This window comes from Anabrus simplex, chromosome 1 (genome assembly GCF_040414725.1).
Source record: "Anabrus simplex isolate iqAnaSimp1 chromosome 1, ASM4041472v1, whole genome shotgun sequence".
Lineage (NCBI taxonomy): Eukaryota > Metazoa > Arthropoda > Insecta > Orthoptera > Tettigoniidae > Anabrus > Anabrus simplex.
In genome coordinates this window covers 1,712,784,868-1,712,804,742 of record NC_090265.1, presented here as the reverse complement: position 1 = coordinate 1,712,804,742, position 19,875 = coordinate 1,712,784,868, and the positions used below count along the sequence as shown (strand labels likewise).

Here is a 19,875-nt window from a genome sequence, read left to right as displayed (position 1 = left end):
TGGCAGCCCCGTACGCCACGTCAACCGCCATTCTTCAGCATGTGCAAGACACCCTGGCTGTTCCAATATCGACCAGAACAATTTCCCGTCGATTGGTTGAAGGAGGCCTGCACTCCCGGCGTCCGCTCAGAAGACTACCATTGACTCCACAGCATAGACGTGCACGCCTGGCATGGTGCCGGGCTAGAGCGACTTGGATGAGGGAATGGCGGAACGTCGTGTTCTCCGATGAGTCACGCTTCTGTTCTGTCAGTGATAGTCACCGCAGACGAGTGTGGCGTCGGCGTGGAGGAAGGTCAAATCCGGCAGTAACTGTGGAGCGCCCTACCGCTAGACAACGCGGCATCATGGTTTGGGGCGCTATTGCGTATGATTCCACGTCACCTCTAGTGCGTATTCAAGGCACGTTAAATGCCCACCGCTACGTGCAGCATGTGCTGCGGCCGGTGGCACTCCCGTACCTTCAGGGCTGCCCAATGCTCTGTTTCAGCAGGATAATGCCCGCCCACACACTGCTCGCATCTCCCAACAGGCTCTACGAGGTGTACAGATGCTTCCGTGGCCAGCGTACTCTCCGGATCTCTCACCAATCGAACACGTGTGGGATCACATTGGACGCCGTTTGCAAACTCTGCCCCAGCCTCGTACGGACGACCAACTGTGGCAAATGGTTGACAGAGAATGGAGAACCATCCCTCAGGACACCATCCGCACTCTTATTGAGTCTGTACCTCGACGTGTTTCTGCGTGCATCGCCGCTCGCGGTGGTCCTACATCCTACTGAGTCGATGCCGTGCGCATTGTGTAACCTGCATATCGGTTTGAAATAAACATCAATTATTCGTCCGTGCCGTCTCTGTTTTTTCCCCAACTTTCATCCCTTTCGAACCACTCCTTCTTGGTGTTGCATTTGCTCTGTCAGTCAGTGTATACCAGGTATATGCATAAGGCTTTTCCAGTTTCACTAAGAGATGGCAGCAGTGTACAGTACAGAGCATATGAATTTGACACATATGCCAGTTTGTTCGTCTGACATTAACCTACCAACACACACAAGTTGAGTCCGCCAAACACTTGCATCTGTATTGTATCTTTCAGTGATCATGTCGATGTTTGTGCCTGAAAAAGAGCATTTCTGACACGCATTGCTTTCCTTAGTTAATGAAAGGAACATGGCCGTGGAATGTCATCATTTGCTGGTAGAAACATATGGTGAATATGCTCCATCAATTAGAACATGTGAGACATGGTTTAGACAATTTAAACATGGTGATTTCAATGTGAAAGACAGTGCGCACTCTGGTAGACCACAAAAGTGCAATGAAGAACAATTGCAGGCATTACTGGATGATGACCCAATTCAAACTCAACAGCAATTGGCACAAGTATTAAATGTGTCACAAGAAACAATCAGCAGATGTTTATGAGCAATGGGGAAGATCAATAAACTCAGTAAATTGGTCCCACACAATCTGAATGAACGGCAAGGGGAAAATCGCAAAGTTACTTGTGAAATGTTGCTTCAACGCCACGAAAGAAAATAATTTCTGTACCGAATTATGACGGGTGATGAAACATAGATTTATTTTGAAAATCTGAAGTGGAGAAAATCGTTGCCGTCATCTGGCAAAGCCGGTCCTTCAACACCAAGGCCAAATCTCTTCGGCAAGAAGACAATGTTTTGTGTCTGGTGGGACCAGAGCGGTATTGTGTATTATGAACTCTTGAAGCCTAGCGAAACCATTAATGCACAATGCTATCACCAAGAAGTGATTAATTTAAATAACGCATTGATCGAAAGACGACCGGAATGGGCCAGAAGACATGGCAAAGTGATTTTGTTACATGACATTGCACCATCTCACACAGCAAAAACAGTGAAAGACAACTTGAAATTGCTTGGATGGGACATGCACTGTACTCTCCCGATCTGGCACCATCTGACTATCACCTCTTCACATCAATGGGGCACGCGCTCGCAGAGCAGCACTTCCGCAATTTCGAGGAAGTTGGAAAACAGCTCACGAATGGTTTACCGCAAAAGACAAGCAGTTTTTTCTGGCATGGTATTCATAACTTACCTTAAAGATGGGTGAAGAGTGTAGAAGCCAATGGCCAATATTTTGAATAAACAAGAACTGAATTTCCCTCGAAAATGACATGTTTTCTTCATCACAAAAACTGGCAAAAACTTTTGCATACATCTGGTACTACCATAGGAAGTCCCCAATGTTTGTGTCCAACCTTCTGTGACAGTTCCTTTGTCTTTTCACTTCTGTTTTTTGTACCATCCCTTTCAATTTTGCCTAGTAATCCTGTACTTTTTACATTTTTATTTTCTCTAATCTCCCATTTAATATTAGCCTCATTAATATGAATGTCCACTCACTGTGGTTAAGCTGAAACTTGAGTAAAAATAGATCAAGAAGAACTGGTATTGATGAGAAGAGAGTGAAATGTGGAGTTTTCATCATCCAACTCATTGGTATGATTGTCCTTATCTATTCTTTCCCTTGCTCCCACTTTTTACCGTCTAAATAAGTGTGTTGTGCTTATCACCTGTGTATGTTCCTGTCCAGCAAATAGAGGAACGGAGCCACTTAACAGAGCTTGCCACCAGCAGGACAAACAAATAAGAGAATGTTCCTATCCTTCTTACCACTTTCCTGTCTTTGACATTTCAAGGATCGTTACAAGTGGACTCCAGTAACTTGTCTTATGATCCAAATATGAAATTTTCTCAGCCTGAGAGAAATAACGTTTGAAGATTTCACAATATTAATGACATATCTGCACCACAAAAGAAAAAAAAATTGACAGGATTTCAGCAAAGAGAAAATGATACTGGAAACTCTTTTTTTTATTCAGAAGTATATATCCAATAAGAATTCATTTGCAGGGATGTAACAGTAAATAAGGAGCTGCATCTGTCTTGATATTTTACATCATTTGAGAAAGTCCATCTGATCTAGTGTGAGGGTGCTTGCCACTCTGCCTACTACCTTAACATTTTGAGTTGACAAAAATATAGATAGAGTTCAGTTCAAAAAGGACATGAAAATCCACAGCCTGTTCCAAGTTATTCAATTGGGTCAGGAATGTAATGAATGAAGCCCCCATCTAACAGTGAGGATAGGAATTGTGCCAATTGTGCCTGTCGCACTGCTACGGGGTAATGATTAATGGCTGACAGATGAAATGATATTGGAAAGTGTTGCTGGAATGAATGATAACAGGAAAAACCGGAGTACCTGTAGAAAAACCTGTCCCACCTCCGCTCTGTCCAGCACAAAATTCACACGGAGTGATCAAGATTTGAACCATGGAACCCAGCGATGAGAGGCTGACGTGCTACTGCCTGACCTACGGAGGCTCTTCAAAAAGATATAAAAGTTATTGATGGTAGAGGAGAAATTAGTTTATAATTCAGCACTGCTCACCTGTACATTTCTACAGTATTGGGGTTCTTCACTGGTGGATCCCATCTCACTCTCACAGAGGTGGCGTCTATCAGCTCTATGTGAACATTCTGAGGTGGACCAGGCAACCGATCTGAAACAGAAGGAAGTACTTTTATGTTGGTTTACAAATCTTAGATAAAGACATGGCTTTAGAGAACAGCTTCCATAAACTAAGCTACAGAAGGGAGATTTAAATCCAAATCCCCTGGTCTAGAGTCTTCTGCATTAGCCAGTTCTGTTAGGAAGATTTTACATAAGAGAAAAGCTAACTTGTAGTTGTGGCTTCAATTCTGAACAGAATCCAGAATTTTCATATAAAAATCCCACATGCAATAGTTGGGATTCAAACTGCACCCAGTGACTGCCACTCAGCTGCCAAACCCCTGGAAGGACTTAAATCTCTGTGCAAGTGTTGAAGTAGCAGTGATTCAAGTTGAACATGATTGTCTCATGTATCAGTTGTCCTATTGGAACAGTTAATCTGTCTTTCTATCAAGCAAAAGATTTGGTTTTCAGTCCAAAGGGTAGTCAAAATTACAAGTCTTTTATTTCAAGTAATGAGCAGTTTTAGATACCGGTAATCTATATTCTAAATTCATTTATAAGGTAAAAATTTGGCCCATTTCTGACATAACTGGCAGAACACACCATTGCTTAATGAAAGGTAGTAGTGGCTTTGTATGGTACCTTTCTAGTACCTCGGATGCAACTAGGCCAATAATGAGAGGAACTACATTGTCGTTCAACTTAACAATCTGGTACAAAACATTTGTCATTGTATTCCAAATGAGAAGCTTATTCCAAAAGGTACCAAATCCAAAAGTAAAATTTTACAGGAGAGAGGAAATATGCTTAGAGTGGAAAATTTCAACTAAAAATTCATTTCAGCACTTTTTTTATGATAAAAGGAATCCAAACCAAATCCCCATGACGTAACTGCCCCAAAAGGGCTATAGACTACCAAACGACCGCTGCTCAGCTTGAAGGTCTGCAGAATACGAGGTGATGTGGGGTCAGCATGATGAATCCCATCGGGCGTTATTCTTAGCTTTCTAGACTGGGGCTGCTATCTCACCTCAGATAGCTTTTCAATTGTAATCACATAGACTGAGTGGACCTCGAAGCAGCCCTCAGATCCAGGTAGAAATCCCTGACCTGGCCAGAAATCAAACCCAGTAACTTCGGATAAGAGGCAGGCACGTACCCCTACACAGCGGGGCTGGCTTTATTATGATCAGATAGAATAAATGCATTATTATACAAAGTATTTCTGTTAACTTTTGCAGTTTAAGTCTCATTCCAAAAGTCCAGCTGCCTTTATCATTTCTATGGCACCTTCATTTATTCCCACAGCTTTCCCTGTTAGGCAGTGGCGACTCATGGGTTTGTGTGATGGGAAGGCCAGGGACAATAATATTAAATGCACATACGTATTAGTTGTACCAAATTAGAGTTAAATGCAGGCTAACAATTAATAACAAAGCCACTGTTTACTGCACAAACGTCTGTGATTACACTTTGAAGGAGCCATATAAGTAGCTCTCGGCACATGTGCATCACATGGCCTGTGAGACCAGAATGAGATTGGCCTCTGCTAAATTTGACTACTAGCAAAGGAGGTTTACTGGTTGTCATGGCAACGACTACGTTACCTGCATCATCTTGAGCAGGCTGGCCAAGCCAAGCATCGGAGGCTGGACCTCCTTAACTTGTATGAAGGCCATCTGGAGGTCCAGCCTCCCATGCCTCTGCCAAAAACCACCCCTGCTGATGGGAGGCTTGTAGATCATATCAGCTGATCAAGAAACTGAAAGGAATAACTGCCAAGTGTTCTGTACTCGGTTTGGTGACTCTGGGCTGCCAGCTGCCATTTACTTGTTGCAGGCACTTTGCATTTCTGGCCTCTCTTGGTTAACTTTCATGCTCTTCTGAGCCCATTGGTACAGGTTTGTGAAGCCCTTCCTTTTGTTGATACCTACCTTTCATTTTGGAAGCATTTTTCTCTCGTGGTTAGAATTAAGATAGGGGTGGGGGGATAATTTTACCTCCTCTTCAAACAATACTCAGCACGACTGTAATCCTTTGAGAGATGAGTTATGAATTATTACCAGAGCTACCAGGAAGAATAACTGTATTAATGAGATTATTAAGAAATGAAAATAAGACTCTTCACTAGATTGTAGTGAGGTGGGGGTCATTACAACACCATTGTTTCAGTGTACACATTTTAATTCATAGCAACTAATGTTTCACCTATGACAAAATGGGACATCTTTTGGTTCTTGGAATTCATGAAATGAGGTCCAGTACTCTAAATGTCTAAAAGTCTGAATTAACTCACCTCGTCCTTCATGAAAACATGCCATGATTTGTTTGGTGTACGACAGTACACAGAGCTTATTGTTGAGTAAGGGTTCTCCTCTGCACCAGTCGAGGCACCGACGTGGAACGCCCCACTGGCCGCAACAACTGCGGTGATCAGAGCCATCTGTAAAGTACAAATATCATCCATTCCTAATAATTTAGTTAAAGTTACAATAATGCTGCTGATGAAGTTGCATTTTGAAACTTCCAAGGTTAAAAGGAAACCAATTTGAATTACAGTGATTACATTGGTGATTTTTAAATTTTCTTTAGGATATTTAGAATTATCTTTCATTGCATTCCTTATATTAAGGAGAAGTTGATATTTACCTGGATTTCAATTTTGCTATTTTGAAAAGTTAATGAACATGATTATCATGGTGAACTCTGTGTTGTATCATGTAAATTGTATATCTCCTCTTCCAAATTAGCTTCATTTTTAAACATGAAGGTGGTCTGTTGATTATTTTCTGGCCTTTACTATCTTTGTCATATGGAACTCCAACTAATGTATTTAATGGATCAAATATAAACCAGAATTTTAATTTTACACTTTAGGGATTTAGCCAAGAGGTGCAAAAGTAACAAGCCACTTTCCTGCATGAACTCATTACTTAGAAACACTACTGCCACCAGGTCATGAACTCCTCTACTCCCACATTATCATCAAATTGGTCGCTCCCCAATACCTCTTTGAGTGGTCCAAACAAATTATAATTACTGTGTTAACCCTGGGCAGTAAGAAGGGTGATGTCCAGCAAATTTCTTCCAGCTTATTAAGGCTGCAATATAGGAGCTTGTATTATCACGGAGAATAATAATGTCTTGGATTGGTTGCTGATATCATTTGTTGCCATAAGCAGCTGCTGCATCATCTGCAAGTTAGCAGTAGTTCACAGCATTCATTGCTCATTGTTCATGGATGAGATTATGTAACAAATTTCCCATGGAGTCTCTAGGAAAATCATTGCAAGGACCTTTGCAGCTGACAAGCACCTTTTGGCCTCTACTAGCATAGTTTTTTCTCTCTCCTGCCTATCTATGCTCTTGCTTCAATTAAGGTTTCATCAAAGCTGATGATGCAGGTCAAAAAATACTCTCCTTCTTCCTTCTAGTGAGTCAAGAACTTCTAGCAACTTTTTGGACAAACACGTTTATGTTCGTCAGTAAGGAGACCTTATGGACATTTTATGGTAGTCAAAATCATCACTTATGATTGACTGAACACTTCTGTAACTTATTTGTACTGATGATGCAATTTTGGAAACCTTTATTTGGTCATGTGCTTCAGTGAGGTCAGGAGCAACACGAGCTTTTGGTTCTGTAACACTTGTCTGGAGACGTTATTGGTGTGGTTCATTTTCCACAGCTTCCCATCTCGATATAAACTTTTCATGCCCATCAAACACTTGTGTCTTTGGAAGGGTTTGTTTCCCACCCAAACCGTGCCCGCAGACTGCTCAGAATTTCAGCACTTATGACATATTCTTTGACAAGAAATTTTATGATGTTATGTTGCACAAAGAATGGATGGACATCTTGCTTGCTCATTTTGCTACTGACAAGAGGAAGGCCTTGTGAGGAATCAGTTTCACACATCCCACCATCCTCCACTCAAGTCCATTGGTACTTCAGTTGCTAGGTGAAAATTCTGGTTTCTATTTGAACCAAATCTGAATGTAACTTACATTTAGAAAGAACATGATTGTAGCAAATATAAAATATGTATCCTCACCTGCAGCACACTTCATGAGCTTGTCGAAGTCTCCAATACATTCCGGCTTATCTATTACAGCATCAATATCCAGGTAGAAAGAGCAAGCCTCCATACAGGTGGAGGTGACGTTCTGTTCAATGCAACACTGAGTCACGTTGTTTGATGCAGCCTACAAGTACACACCAAAAGTAATCATCAGTACCTGTCTTATCCTACAAATGTTTATTTCTTGTCAACCAGAATTCATCCTTCAGCACTATCACTGTCATCAAGTTTATAGACTATGACAAGAAACAAACCACTCTATACATAAATATAATGGAAAAGGGAGCAATAAGTGTATTAGACATTCAGTTAGGAAGGAAAAACCAAGAAGAAGATGGTATGTGAGGATACATGTGTGAAAGGGGTCTTTTTTTTTCCTTTTGTGTTTTAACCCCTCATTGCAGGAAGGGCATAACAAATCTGATATGGGCCCACCTGCCAAAATAAAATTTGGACCCCCCTCAAATAAAATATAAAAACCTATAAACAGCTAATGTAAATTCAATTACAAGAGGTAGAAGTAATGCAATATACAGTATTTTCAAGTTATATAAACAAAGGGATTATTTGTTGCCTTAATATTATTAAAAAATAGTGTGTAATAGGTTTTATTTGACAGCTTCTGTTGTTTAACAGCTGAGCTGTAGACCTGCCAACCATGCACCACTTAGATGTTCGAACTTAACTTTAAATGATTTCATTTTTCAGTAACTTCAGAACTATACTGTAACTGATACTGAAGTCTTGGTTATAGTAATTTATTCAATTACAAAAACAACGAAAAATTAAATTAAAAAATGTTCAAATAAAGTTTGAAAATATCAAACCCCACAACTGATAAGGAAGGCTGCCTGGCCGAGGCGGTAAAGGCGCGCTCGGTTCGCCCGGAAGGACGTGGGTTCGAATCCCCGTCAGGAAGTCATAAAATTTAAGAAACGAGATTTCCACTTCTGGAGGTGCATATGGCCCTGAGGTTCACTCAGCCTACACCAAAACTGAGTACCAGGTTAATTCCTGGGGGCAAAGGCGGCCGGGTGTAGAGCTAACCACTCTACCTCATCACGTGCCGAGGTTAACAATGGTGGAAGCCTTTACCTTCCACTCCTCCAAGGGCCTTCATGGCCTGTACGGATGTGACTTTGCTTTTTGCTTTACAACTGATAAGCCTAATTTATTATTAACCTTGAGCAGAGATAGCTCGTTCAAAAATGAGTTGAGTGATTGCTACTACACCAACTTCTTATTAGCATTATACATTTTTGTTTAGTAAATGTGTGACTAAAGTTAAATGTTATGCAAAATTTGTGCAGAATACGATCTCAGGTGCACTACACATCAACAAATCATCATTTTCTAACTGAAATATGATATTTTGGTATGAATTTTCATTTTGCAATAATTTTGTGCAGGTCTTTTGTAATGAGCATGTCGTGGTGTTGCAAGAGATGGTAAGGGCAAACATTGGTTTGCTGTGTAACACTCAGTACAATAAACTGCTCAACGTACAAATTTAAAAAGAATCGACTGGTTCTACAAAACTGCCCAGACCATTTCTGTGCAGAATGACATTAGGCTAGATGTACTGTATATATATATATTTTTTGTGTGAGGAGTCTGCGGTGCCCCTTAAAGGCCTGGGCCCGCCTGCATTGTAGGACATGCAGGCCGTAATTTTACACCCGTGAGTAGCAGTCACAGCACGTGTCACTCACTAGTGCAGGAGCAGGCTGCTACTCATGGCTAGCTGGGAGCTGGGACATATGCGAACAAAGTTTTGGAGTAATAATATATCTCTACATCGCAAAGTGCTTCCCTTTGAACAACATGAGTAGATATACCTCCCCACTGTCACACAAGCATGTGGCTCAACATATGGACCTTGTTATCACCTTCATTTTCTACTTTCATGTCTGCCATAGCAACTTCACTTATCAAAAACTACCATCAAAATCAAACAGTCATTGTAACTGTTGCTCAACAGGGAAAATATACTCTCACTAGAGAGCCATGCTTTACCCAATGCCCACCCAGGAGTTGGAAGGAAGCAGTCATGGTCTTCATTAAGGTACAGCTCCAGTATTTGCCTGGTGTGAAAATGGGAAACCATGGAAAACCTTCTTCAGGACTGCCGACAGTGGGATTCAAACCCACTATCTCTCAGATGCAAGCCCACAGCCGTGCGCACCTGACCGCATGGCCAACTCACCCAGTAGAAATGGAGTCAAAGATGAAGCCTTTTGTGGATGATGTCATACTGTACAGAGCAATAAAGCAAACTGCATGCCAATAAGACTTCTTGAGTTCTAAACATAAAACCATTTTAACCTGCGAAGGATCATGTCAGGGTCTTTTAGACTGGGTGCATACATTTTTTATTCTTTTGAAACAGATTCACAGTATAAAACTTCCTTCCCTCCTCTACCTTTCAATGGACTCGTCCACTGCATGTGTTTACATTCGCTGTTACCTCTTCCATCACCAGTCAGTTAGTGGAGAGCTTTATCTGTAAGCCTGGTTGTTTCCGCCGTGTGCGACTCCCGACGTTTGCTGTCCCTGGTCTTTGTTGTCAGTATAGAAGTGTTTTGTTTCAAGGTTTATTTTTTCAGTGAATTATTGTTGTGTTAATTTGTATATAGAATGGTGTATTAGCAATACGATGTGTTTTGCTACATAAACTAGTATTTGGTTTCATGGATATTTTTTTAATAATGCAATTTGTTTTGCATTAAAAAGTGGTATTTTGTTTCATGGACATATTTTTCCTTAAATTGAAGACTGAGCAGGTGAAGTTAGATCTTACACTGTGGACTGAGCATTTTAGTGCGTTTACACATTTTTATACTAATAACTGATAACCTTACTTACAGTCACAAACCTATTTTGGATTCAGCAATGTTTGAGCTATGCATACATACTTTTTTTTTTTTTTGAAAATTGAAGTAAAACTGCTAACTTTTATAAATAAATTAAAACCCCTTTATCTATTTTCAGTTTTTAAATTTTCACAATGAATATTAAAAACATGAAAAGTTACACACACCATGATACTTTTATGAAAAACAAGATACTTACTAATCATTGAGAAATGACAGAATTATGTTAATTGTGGAAATTGGCTCTAGCCTTCGGCTGCGCGAGAGCATGCGGCTATGAAGCTTCCTCGGTAGAACCAACTTAGTAGCATATTAGAATTAGGTTGTACTGCTACCTGGTATTTTTTAATGAACTGAGAAATGTGTTCCAGCACTCTGCTAACATTTTTAGTATGTTGAAGTGGGTATGCAAGTACTAGAACTCAGTGCTGTACGGTGTATGTCGCTCGTCCTCCACAGAACATTACCATTGATGTACGGTGCAGATCATTCATCTTCAAAGTGTTAATAATGCAATGCATTTTGCTACAGTAACTGGTATTTTATACTCCCTGGTCAAATCGACCATGTGTGACCCATCATGCAACTCTTTCGCCGCAACCCCTCGTGGGTTAACATTGTACGAGATACGAGAACTGAAACTTACCACATTTCTAATCCTGACTGAGACAGGCTGAGTGGCACTTCCAAAGGCATTTTCAGCATGACAGAAGTAGTCTCCTTCATCTGCATCAGCAATTTTGTGAATTGTTAAATGCATGATGTATTTAGCTTCTTCCTAGAATCAAAGAAAATAGAAATGGGTAAGTAAATATTATTGCACTAACAAAGAATAGAGGAAACACTTCAGAAGTGTTAACTCTTCAAAATGAAATTCACATGCTCAGCTGCTCATTCTTCAGGCAGTATCCACCTTACGCTTGAAGGATAGGCTCAAGTTATCTTCTCTGTATCTAAGTTGTGGAAAGGAAGAAACTAGTGATAAATGAGTCATATATAGAAAGGTGGGGACAGAAATAAGCTAATCATGATGACAGCACAGTGTGGGAAGAGGGAACAACAGAAAGAGGAGACAATTATAAACGTAAAAACAAAAGCGAAAAAGGACACTTCCTGCATTGTTAAACATTGCTGTCTTCACTTAGACAGGCTCTCTGTCTATTGAAATGGACTCTACTCACCTCCACCCTTATTCATCAAATATTGCTCAAATCTTCCCAGTTTTTTGCCTCTGCACTCCGCGATGAGTGTAGAAATATTGCCAGCTGATCGTCTGTGCCAATGCCGGATGACGTCATCAGTGCTAAATTCTCAACTCCTAACTTCCAGCATGTTCTAGGAGTGCGTGTATATATCATGACCTCCCCTTTCTTCTCCTCTCTCCAACACACACATATATACTGCCTGGTATGAATACTCCTTGAGATGGATCTTTGGCCTGTTGGAGAGGGATCACTTTCCTCCCGGTACATGTCTCTAGTCAAAATATACTTGTGCACTCAGGACTGCTGTGCGACAGGAAAGGACATGAGGTAAGAACATTTGTACCACACTTTGTAATCAAAGCATTTCTCTTTTATTCACTTTCGAAGTGAATGGTAATTGTCAATTCCTCGTCAAAACAAATTGAAAATTTAATATGGGAGGAATATTGATTAACGAATCATTTTGGACATTTTTACAATACCTTTAGAACTATTTACTTCAGTGCAAACTTTGTGTACAGCACTTTTACTATAAACTGAGAGGTGAAGATTTGAAGTTTACACTGCAGCTGCCTCTTGCTTAACTTTCCATTTTCCTCCGATTTGTTTTTGTTTTTTGGTGTTCTTTCTTAATTTACCTTAAACTATCTGTTGGCATCAATGTAATATATTCTGATATTCTTTGTCTGTATCAATTTCTCCTGGCGAGATGGGTCAACTAGAATGTAAGTGGTTGGGAAGGTGCTCTAAGAGATATTTTCTGAAGATATTGTAATATTGCTATTTTAGTCTGGTTAGGGGGAAAATCCAGCCCAATCCCAGATGGGATCTTGCCAGATCTTTAGTCTTGATGCCAAAAGTGTAGGAAAAGAAGAGTCCAGTAACATAGCAAAAAGAAGAGACAAAAAGTAAAGTTGAATACAGACAGTAAAAGACTAAGAAAACAGGATAAGTACAGAAGGGGAAAAGGAACAGAATAGGTCAGTATCAGTAATGGAAAGGAACAAAGTTTACAAAGCTCTTGTAAGATTAAGACTGAGATGACTTCAGTATGTTAAAAGAATGCCTCCCAGGAGCAATAAGGATGGAGAGAGAAGTTAAGGGCACCAGACCAGGGGTAAGAAGTGAAACAGATTGTGATCAATACAGAGATTAATTGGACAAATGTTGAAATGGAGAACTGATTTACAGGGATGAAAAAAGAGGCTCATAAACCACACCCCGGCAACTGAAAATGATCCTCAACAATGAAGATTATGATTATCTGTGGTGCAATGTTCTCCCTAGGACCGTTTTTACAGATTGCTCAGCTAACATAACCTAGGTAAGTGCTAGTTACTAAATATGAATACATGTTTGAGTCATTGGGTGCTTACATCAGAGTTTAAATGATTAGCTTGACTATCACACATGTAGTGTGTTCTGGATTAGCATGGAATCACATGCGAGCAATTGATTCGGCATGACATCACAAACTCCCCTATGGGTGGGGACGGTAGAATAACACACACATGGTATTCCCTGGCTGTCGTAAGAGTCGAGTATAAGGGGCCCCAGTGGCTCTTAACTTGGGAGCGTGGATTGGTGACCACGGGGCCCTTAGTTGAATCTTTACATTGCTTCACTTACTTGTGCCAGGCTCCTCAATTTCATCTACCCTATACGACCTCCCTTGGTCAACTCTTGTTCTTTTCTGACCCCGATGGTATTAGAGCATTCGAGGCCTAGGGAATCTTTCATTTTCATGCCCTTCATGGACCTTGTCTTTCTTTGGCCAATACCTTCATTTTTCGAAGTGTTGGATCCCTTCCATTTTTTCTCTCTGGTGAAGTAAACTCGTGTCCTCATCCCAAGGTGGTGCAACTCTTTTCAGGCACACCCCCAATGCATGTACCATTTTAACCACATGCCAGCCCTCCTACCATTCTGACAGTACTGGGAATTGAACCCAGGCCCCCCAGGATAGCAAGTAATAATGCTAACCATTACCCTGCAGAGGCAGATTCCTCTCTGGTTAGTGTTATATAGAGGATGGTTGCCTCGTTGTACTTACTCTTAAAACAATAATCACCACCACCACCACTGTCACAAACCTGTATGGCACTCCACACCAACCAAGTGGTAAGCCCCAGTGTTACATGATTATGAACGAGCAGTAGAACTCTAGAAGTTCAGAATACTCGGTTATGTCTTGTTCCTGATAATAACACTAAAATAGTTCAAATTTACAGTTAGTGTTTACCTGTGTGATATTATTGCTAATGCCCTGAGGGAAATACATTGAAATGTTATCATTCATTTTTTACCTAGCTTTCCCCACCCGGCTACTCATTCCTGTTACCTGACTGACGAAAATTTCTGGGGAGAACACTGCGGTGGTGTCTCATGAGCTCATGAGGCTCTTAGCAATTTTCTCAAATGTCCTGCTTTTTGAACATTTGTATCTTCTGCCATGCATAACAAGAATTAACTTTAATAAGCAATTTGAACAACAACAACAAATGTATTTAAAATTTCAGCCTGACAGCACTTACATCTTTAGAAGGATAAGTGGTGATGTCGTACTTCCCTCCTTGGATGACAGGGATCCTCCCACTGTGATCTCTCCAGAACATCATCTTGGGCTCTGGGTGAGCATCCACCTGGCACTCGAGCACCACCGAGTCACCCAGGGCAGCCATCGTAATTATGGACGCTGTAATGTGTGGTGGATCTGGAGGCAACAAAATAACAGTTTAATCATAGGATTTATATAAGAGAGATGTATATATTTTAATAACATCGGAAACTCACAGGCTCAACTACAAGGCAAATGAATCTCTATTAAGAATACTTTGTCCCTCTGAATACCAAGATTTTTCAACATTCCATGTAGTTGGGGCAAGCATGATATTGTGGTATGTGGGTTGTTGATCACACCCTATTCTCACCTAACCTCTTCATCTCTAATTAAATATTGCATCTTACATCTAATTTGTCATATTAATGTCTTGGCCTTTCCTTCTCACTCCTAAACTTTGCTCCAAAGTTATGAACAAGTTCTGAATGTCTCAAGGTGTCTTAATCTCCTCTCAATAACTTCATTCAATATGCCTTCATTTGCATTCCTGTGTTACACATCATTTTAACCCTTTAATGCTCACATTTCTTCATGCCCTTTTAGGAAAACTCCTCTCAGTTTTAATTACTGTGTTGATGGGGTGAAAGTTCCTTATGGGATCACTGTAAGTACCTGGGTGTTAATATAAGGAAAGATCTTCATTGGGGTAATTACATAAATGGGATTATAAATAAAGGGTACAGAACTCTGCACATGGTTATGAAGGTGTTTAGAGGTTGTAGTAAGGATATAAAGGAGAGGGCATACAAGTCTCTGGTAAGACCCCAACTATAGCATGGTTCCAGTGTATGGGACACTCACAGGATTACTTGATTCAAGAACTGGAAAAAATCCAAAGAAAAGCAGCTCGATTTGTTCTGGGTGATTTCCAACAAAAGCGTAGCATCAACAAATTATTAAAAAAATTAATTTTAAACACCACCTAATTGACACTTTATTTCTTGCCTTTGGGCAAAAACATTATCATATACAGGACATGTTTCGACCACTTAGTGGTCATCTTCAGCTGTCTTTAAAATAGCTTAGATGAAACAATTTGATTAGTAAGTACACTAAAATCTTAAATTACTTTCCCATGGGAACTTATAACTATTGCTTAATGCACTTGAAATTTGAGAGAGGAGGGGGGGGGGGGAATAAGTGGGGGGATTTTAGTGGTGTGGTGTGTAAAAAGGTACTTAAATTACAATTCACGTCTACAGTAAAAAAACTTATTTTATAATTGAACATATTTAAAAAGTCTCTAACGTCTGTAATTGGGCACTTTTTTGTAAAAACACTAGGTGGCTTGATCTTGCTTATGTTAAAACCATTGTATATTAACAGTTCAACACAACCTCATACTAAAAATAAAAATCAACTTTAAAGGAAGATAATCAACACAACAGACAATCAATAAGACACTTGAAGACTGTTATACACATCGATTCTAGCATAAGCAAGATCAAGCCACCTAGTGTTTTTACAAAAAGTGCCCAATTACAGACGCTTTAGACTTTTCAAATGCGTTTAATTAGAAATTAGAAGTTTTTTTGCCGTAGACATGAATTGTAATTTAAGTACCATTTTACACACCACATCACTAAAATCTCCCCCACTTATTCCCTAACCCTTTCCCCTCCCAAATTTCAAGCGCTTTAAGCAATAGTAACTTCCCATGGGAAAGTAATTTAAGATTTTAATGTACTTACTAATCAAATTGTTTCATCTAAGCTATTTTAAAGACAGCTGAAGATGACCACTAAGTGGTCAAAACCTGTCCTGTATATGATAACGTTTTTATAATTCTGCTCAAAGGCAAGAAATAAAGTATTGATTAGGTGGTGTTTTAAATTAATTTGTTTAATAATTTGTTGATTGAATTCATTGATACGGTCATGAAGTGGACAGTTTGCAAAAGCGTAGCGTTACAAACTTTTGCAAAGTTTGGACTGGGAAGACTTGGAAGAAAGGAGACGAGCTGCTCGACTAAGTGGTATGTGATAAAGATGTTGATTCCCATAGGGAACCTGGTATTATAAGTATTATAAGTGGTATGTTCCGAACTGTCAGTGGAGAGATGGAGTAGAATGACATTAGTAGACGAATAATTTGAATGGTGTCTTTAAAAGTAGGAAAGATCACAATATGAAGATAAAGTTGGAATTCAAGAGGACAATTTGGGGAAAATATTTGTTTATAGATAGGGGAGTTAGGGATTGGAATAACTTACCAAGGGAAATGTTCAATAAATTTCCACTTTCTTTGAAATAATTTAAGAAAAGGCTAGGAAAACAACAGATAGGGAATCTGCCACCTGGGCAACTGCCCTAAATGCAGATCAGTAGTGATTGTTTGTTTGGATGGTTGATTGATTGGTTGATTGATTGATTGATTGATTGATTGATTGATTGATTGATTGATTGATTGATTGATTGCATAGATGGTTGGTGGCTACATATCTGGACATTTAGTCCAAATAAATATTTAGTCACCCAATACCGGAACAACTGTGATAATAAGCAGTCACTGGTCTGATCAAAATTACACCCATACAAACTGCACTAACACAATATCTTGCAGATTAGGGAGCAGGGGCGATTTCTCCGAGCATGCTACGCTTGCGCAGCAAGCGCAATATTTTTCTAAAGCAGGCGAGTTAAAAAAATTACAATATGTACTGTATCTGTAATAGATCTGCATTATACAAATCGCATGTTGCATATATCTTGGCGAGTCCAGCGAGGCTTGCTCGTGTCTTAAGAGCTTCAGCAGAGCTGTCGACACAGCGAGAAATGTATGCGCGCGCAGGTTTCTTCTCTCCAAGGCCGGTTGCAAGCTGTCACGTGTGTAATGTGTAGTTGGAAGCTCTGGTCTGAGAGCTACAGATCTAGTGTGTTGTGTCAGTGAGTAGTGTACTGTAAGTTCCTGATCATCTATTCTGAATGATTTGACGTGCTGCAATGGGTTCTGAACCATGCATTATTGACAGCTTGTTACCAAATCCATTTTCTCCTCGGACTACCCAAGAGAAAACAGACATTATTAAGAATGGCAGGCCCTGTCCGGCGCTGCCAGATTTAAAGAGACAGCACACGGTAAAAAATAGAGAATATGTAGGTACGTTCGTTCTCTGTATCTCAATATAATACGCACTGGTTGACAGGGTCCAAGAAACTGAATAGACTGTTTTGCTGGTCGTGTTTACTATTATCTGCTGATAACGGTGTATGGTGTAAAAGTGACTTTGACAATTTGAACACCTTGACACTGTTCATTACAAGACATGAGAAATCTGCAAACCATATGAAGTGTTTCTTGCAGTTAAATAGCTTTGGGCGTACAAGGATCGACCACCAGCTGGATGAACAGAAACGCATCAGTGACCAACTTCATAATGAAAAGGTAAAGAAAAATCGTGACATACTTAAACGACTGATCGATGCAGTGTGTTTTTTAGCAAAACGGGAACTACCATTACGCGGACATGACGAGTCTGCAACTTCCGTAAACAGAGGGAATTACATCGAACTTCTACAAATTATAAGTGAATATAATCCTCTTCTGGCAGCTCATCTGAAAGACTCCACCATTTTTAGAGGGACGTCGTCTGCAATCCAAAATGATTTAATAGCAGAAATAAGTTCAGTAATTGTGAGAAGAATAAAGGAGGAGCTTAAGCAAGCAACTTTTGTGGTAATAATGTTGGACGAAACATCCGATATTATTAATAAGTCACAACTCTCTACTTTACGCTGTTTTGTAGGTGAAAGTGGTGAAATTCAAGAGAGGTTTCTTGGTTTTGCTGACTTTAGTAAAGATCGCACTGCTGGAGCCCTCTTAAAGTTTGACGTTTGCTTGTTTAAATTATATAATCATTGGCTTGTCATGATGTACAACATGTACAGGAAACTCTAAATTATTACATGTAATAAGCAATATCAATCCTCCTCCGATCATAATCAATGACATTGCTGTACCGTACCTTAAAAATGTAACTAATCTTGGAATCTCCATCAATGAGAATCTGACCTGGAATGAACACGTAACAAATGTATGTAGAAAGGTTCATGCAGCTCTATATCCCCTGAAACGTCACAAGAATTCTTTTCCTCAAAAACTTTAATTAAAATTAATCCAAGCACTACTATTCCCAATTTTAGACTACTGTGATACAGTACTAGTCAATCTAAATGCTGAACAAGCTTTGAGACTTCAGCGAGCACAAAACTCATGCATACGATATGCCTTCCAACTGCGACATGACACTCATGTTACACCATATTTCAAAACATTGGAATGGCTACGCATAAATGAACGAAGGAATTATCACCTAATGACACTTGTTTACCAAGTGCTCTCGACGAACACTCCTACTTACCTCTCTTCTAATTTTCGTTTCCTTTCCTCATTCCATGAAATTAGTACCCGTTCTGGTTCCTTACTTGAAATTCCACTAAGTCGAACCAATTCCTACAATCAATCCTTTTTAGTTACCGCATCGAGACTCTGGAATACACTCCCAATGGACATTCGGCACCTTACTTCCTCTCATAAATTCAAATCTGCCTGCAGAAAGTTTTTCCTGGTAACATAAAACTGAGTTGTGTGAGTCATTGTGTGTATGTTGTGTGAATGGGTTTTCTTCATTTACTATTATTATTATTATTATTATTAATATTAATATTGTTATTATTATTAATATTGTTATGATTATTATTATTAGTAATTATCACAGTAATTGCTGTACTGATATGTAGGCCTAACTTACCGGTAGTCTTAGAATTATCTGTTTGTAGTATTATTTCTTTTTAGAATTTCTATGTCTTACTTTTATGTTTACATTTTTAAATTCTGTTTATAGTGGTTAAGTGTAAGAGAGGGCCGTGAGCCCTAACTTCGCCACAAATGTAAGTCAGGAATAAATAAATAAATAAATAAATCATGTTCGTGCTATTTTAAAAGAGTTCAGTTGTGAAGAAAAGATTGTGGCTCAAACATATGACGGTGCTGCTGTCTTAGCCGGTCATGTGAATGGGCTTAATAAACTACTTCAAGACCAGTATCCATATGCGACATTTGTGCATTGTTATTGAATTTAACTCTACAGCAGTCTGCTTCAAAAATCAAAGAATGTACAATTTTCTTCCAAACAATGTCAGGACTTGCTGCTTTTTTTTTCAAAGTCTACAAAGAGAACAGCTGCTCTTCGAGATTTTATTCAGAAGAAGTTGCCAACATTAGCACCAACGAGATGGAATTTTGCTTGACGTCTTATTAATACTGTGAACGAATATTATGATACGCTGGTAAAATTCTTTCAACATGTACAGGATACTTCAGACGACTGGGATGAGGACACTACATTGAAAGCACAAGGATTTTTGTTCTTCTTAATTAAGTTCAACACTAGATTTCTGCTGGCAGTGTTCTCCAAGATATTTTCATTCTCCGATACTGTGTTCAATATTTTACAAACAAAAAGTCTGGATATTCAGTACTGTGGCAAGAAGGTTGAGGAGCTCCTTTTAAATATCCAGTCTATGAGAGATGAAGATTTTGATAGTTTGTACGGACATGGTGATACTGAAATTGATGTTTATGGAGGACA

The 19,875-nt window shown here is 39.5% G+C and overlaps 1 protein-coding gene across 1 annotated transcript in view; it reads right to left on the bottom strand.

Annotated features, from left to right (window-relative positions):
• LOC136882127 (Ig-like and fibronectin type-III domain-containing protein 2) overlaps positions 1-19,875 on the bottom strand; it is a 159,877-nt gene that overhangs the window by 24,200 nt on the left and 115,802 nt on the right. The window contains exons 16-20 of the mRNA XM_068225671.1: positions 14,200-14,378; positions 11,107-11,238; positions 7,561-7,711; positions 5,803-5,949; positions 3,441-3,552 (exon numbers count right to left, since the gene is read on the bottom strand). Of these exons, the coding sequence (XP_068081772.1) occupies positions 3,441-3,552; positions 5,803-5,949; positions 7,561-7,711; positions 11,107-11,238; positions 14,200-14,378 (721 nt within the window). The remainder of the gene's footprint in view (positions 1-3,440; positions 3,553-5,802; positions 5,950-7,560; positions 7,712-11,106; positions 11,239-14,199; positions 14,379-19,875) is intronic.